The sequence below is a fragment of the Nothoprocta perdicaria genome, unplaced genomic scaffold (assembly GCF_003342845.1).
Source record: "Nothoprocta perdicaria isolate Ctin4 unplaced genomic scaffold, notPer1 scaffold_11, whole genome shotgun sequence".
Lineage (NCBI taxonomy): Eukaryota > Metazoa > Chordata > Aves > Tinamiformes > Tinamidae > Nothoprocta > Nothoprocta perdicaria.
Genome location: NW_020454205.1, coordinates 5,354,945 through 5,358,912, shown reverse-complemented (window position 1 = coordinate 5,358,912; position 3,968 = coordinate 5,354,945). Strand labels below are relative to the sequence as shown.

Below are 3,968 nucleotides of genomic sequence, written 5' to 3'. Positions count from 1 at the left end.
CAAGAAATGTACAGTGTCCAGTGCTCTAGGAAACAGGAGTTATAGAAAAACTACCACCATGGCAAGCCTGAAACCTCACATCACACATTTACCTACCAAGTCTAGACAAACCTTTTACCGTGGTGGTGGATGTGGAGGAGCACTGAGATGCTAGCAAAAGCACCAAAGCACTACAGACTCTGCAGTGCTGCCTGCATGTCCCAGGCCCATGGATAGACATTCCAGCTTGGAATTTAAGAACAGATATCCAGCAGCTTCAGAAAACATTTGCACACCCTGAAGCAACAGAAGATGCCTTTGTAAGGAATAAGGTACTCTTATTAGGCACCAAATGAAACAGCCGAGTCCTTTCGGTGCCACACAGAGTGCTCAGATCTCCTTCAACCCCAGCTTTACTGCTCTGTCATCCCCAACTGTTCACAGAGCTAAGCAAACAGGCCAACAGTCACACTTGTGCACTGCTCATCCTGCAGACGTGCAAAGGTGAATGCAGGGGCAGACAGATGTCAAACACCAAGTTAGGCTGAGCAACTAGCCATTCCCATCTTACACTTTCATTGGTGACCCCGTCCAGTCTTGGCATTAAACTTTAAAGATGACATTAAAGATGCAAGTGCTATAAGCAGAACTGCTTAAGCAATTACAGAATAGCAAAAGAAGTTTGACTTCATGTCAGTTCTGTTCAGGGATGGAAGCGTATTAAAAGTGTCAGAAAACCCCATTGTCTTCCAGATGTACTTTCCACTGACCTCACCATCAAGAAACAAGCCCTTGATCCTGCCCTCAGCAGCTTTCAATTTTGTGTTCTTTGCTCCTGCCTCATATAACCCTAATTGATGTCCTCTTCTGTGAACCCTGCCATCCAAACTCCCCTTCTTCTGCTTGGAAAAGATGGACTCCCATATCCGATGGGGGTTACACTGGGAGCTCATACCTTCTGGGACAACAGAACAACATGCCAGGGAACTGCAGCATGCACTTCTCCTAAGAGCTCAAGCAACAGAAGCTGGAGGCAGATGTCGCTCATGGGAACACAGCCACTGGGCAGCTCCCAGCTGCCTTCCCTGGGTCAGGGCAGCACAAACCCTGCCTGGTTTCCTGCTTATGCCACAGGGGCATCTAGTGGCTGAGCCCCTAAAGAGCAAGTAAAGCCACCGCAAGGCTTGGGTCTACCCTGCAATTAAGGAGCATAGTAGTAGTTTAGCAGTTGAAGAGATGCCATTGCTGCCAGCATGGAGACAGTTCACTGCAAAATTGTTGGGCACACTGCTATCTTTTACTCCACTGGCCCAATGGACCTTTCTTCCATTCACTGATCTGACGGATTTTTGAATCCATTAAGACTTCTGGTAACCCCAGTGTCCAGAGATGTCACAGCTTAACCACACTGATAATCTCCTTCAGCTTCAAAAGTCTGATGCCTGCTGGCTTTGATACTGGAAGAGCCAGCGTGCCCCTGGCTTCCCCGTTGACATCTGTGATCCTGTCTGAGACAGAACAGACGTCTAACAGAGCCCTTTTTAGCCATCTCCTCTCCACGCTGAAGAGCCTTGCCTGGCGAGTCAATACTGTTACAGAAACTCCTCCACACAGTTCATCACCCTTTTTTGTTCTTTTTTGTTTGCACCTCTTCTAGATTGCTACGCTCCAAGACGAAGAAATCCGAACAAAATACAGTCCTTAAGATACAAGGGAGACACAGACACATTTAACAGCATTCCTAGTAACAACCACCTTTCTTTTAGCTGCTACTAAGCACTGAGCTGACGTTTTCACAAAACCACCTACTGTATCTCAGAAATCTCTTTCCTGAACAGGAATACATAGCTCAAGGCCCATTAACAGTGTCTAGAGCCAGCACTGTTTTTCCTGGAAGATGTTGTTTAACATTTAGCTACAGCAGCCATCAGCAGGATACAGGTGTACCCCAGATACACTGTCAATGCAGTCGGCTTGCTTAGTTCAGCTTACGTGGCCAATACTCGGACATCGATCCCTTTGCAGAAGCTGCTAAAAAGGCAGTGCAATTTGAAATCATGCTCACTGTCAATTGCAATAAAAAAAAATCCATTAAGATATGCTTTCTCCCCCCTTCTGGATGTCCTTTAAAATGAAAAAATATATATTAACATAATGCTGAAGATACAACATCTGGTTTACTTTCAAAAAACAATTCTGTTTAGCTTCAGACTAGCACTCTGTCTTCAGCCTTTTAATGTAAGTTTGAGCTGTTACTAACATCAAACACTCTGAGCCATGAAGGAACAACATATGAAGGAACAACAATGTTTCTAGAACTGTATTATACATAGCACTACATACAATACTATAAAATGGTATACTATGCTACATAACACTATACGCTACTGAAATAAGGTCTGATATTTGTAACTTATTTTAAAGGGAGAAAATGACATTTTGGGCCTTGATCACTGGTTTATGTTTAGGACAATTTAGATATCAAGCCTAAACATGCAGCAGCTTTAGCCATGATGCTGCTGCATAAATAATGTGTAGGAGAGGCGAATGGCTACAGCTGGGAAGCTGCAGGCTTCAGGCTAAAGCTCAAACACAAAGGAACAAACATGAAAAAGGAACAAAACAAAGGAGATATATAAGAGAACTTAGCCACATATGGCACACAGAGGTTAAGGCAGGAAAAGCATTAGAAAGGAACATTTCTTCAGATACCCAAACAACCCTAGGGCTCACAGGCATCCAACCACCTAGTAGGAACCATCACCCATCAGATCCACAACACCTGAAGCTGCTAAAACCCAATGAACATTTGTCCTTTAGTTGATGCTCTTGAACAGGAATGAATTGGGGGGATTTTTTGTTATTTTTCGCCCTTTTCGCCTCCGTGGTTGAAAAAATACTAGGATGTCTCTCTTATCTCTGATCATCACATGCTACTGAGCTTCTTGAGCCACTTCAGAAAGTCTTTTCCAGGGCTAACTCTGCCATGGGACAGCCAGGATGGCCAAATGGAGCCTGCCTTCTCAGCCCACGTATTATTCTGACATCTGTTTCAATACCAAATAAGTTTCTAGATATTTCTTGAACAGATATGCCTTGACTACTCTTTTTTTTCCCCTCAAATGCAAACCAACTCTTTTTAAACAAAACAGAAGAACTAAAGTTGAGATTTTTATCAAGAACATAGGAGTGTTTTCATGTATTTCCATATTTTGCTGTCCATTCTGCATGGGTAGATCATTAGGCAACACTCACCGGTCACGTACCTGGGCTTTAGGTGGCAGCCACAGCAAGACGCTCCTGACTTACCCAAGCAGCGACAACCCAACCAAAACACAATCCTTTGCTGGGAGGCAGAACAATGGACAGGACAGGAGAAGCATCTTTAGCTTGAGGTGACTTGAGAAGGGTGGAAGGGAGAATATGGGGAAATTAAGGGAAAAAAAAAACATCTTGTGTGTTATGCAGAGTACTAATGTGAAACTACGCCCAAGGTGAGGAGGGCAGACTTCTGGCCTGCACGCAGAGAACAGGCCTGTGAACTTGGACACGAAAGGTTTTTTTCCTTCTCTTTTTCTCCTTTTCATGGAGCCAAGGTTCGTACTTGCCCACAAGAGCCGCACAGCGTGCCCTCCTGCCCTGCGGAGCACTGCAACGCTGCGCCAGGCGCCTCAAAGCCACCACAGCCCTGGGGCTGCCTCTCCTCAGCTCGACTCCCACTGCCTCCTGCCACCAACCCCTCCCTCAGAGCTCGGATTTTACAAACTGCACAAAAAAACGGACACACACAGGAGAAAAACTCCCCAACAGGGGTCAACTGCAACCACGCGTGAACGGAGGGTCCCAAAGCGGAGGTTCCGCCTGGCACCACAAGGCAACGTGTCCATTCCCGCCCAAACGGCGGCGGGCAGCCGCGTAAACCGCTTTGGGCCGGTTTAAGGCGGCCAGGGGAAGGGCGGGGCCACAGGGGGGCGGAGTCGCTGGAGGGC

The 3,968-nt window shown here is 46.2% G+C and overlaps 1 protein-coding gene across 1 annotated transcript in view; it reads left to right on the top strand.

Moving 5' to 3' along the window:
* The first annotated feature begins 2,987 nt into the window (after window positions 1-2,987).
* Window positions 2,988-3,968, top strand: part of LANCL1 (LanC like 1) — a 15,500-nt gene continuing 14,519 nt past the window's right edge. The window contains exon 1 of the mRNA XM_026048447.1: window positions 2,988-3,011. Coding sequence (XP_025904232.1) covers window positions 2,988-3,011 — 24 coding nt within the window. The remainder of the gene's footprint in view (window positions 3,012-3,968) is intronic.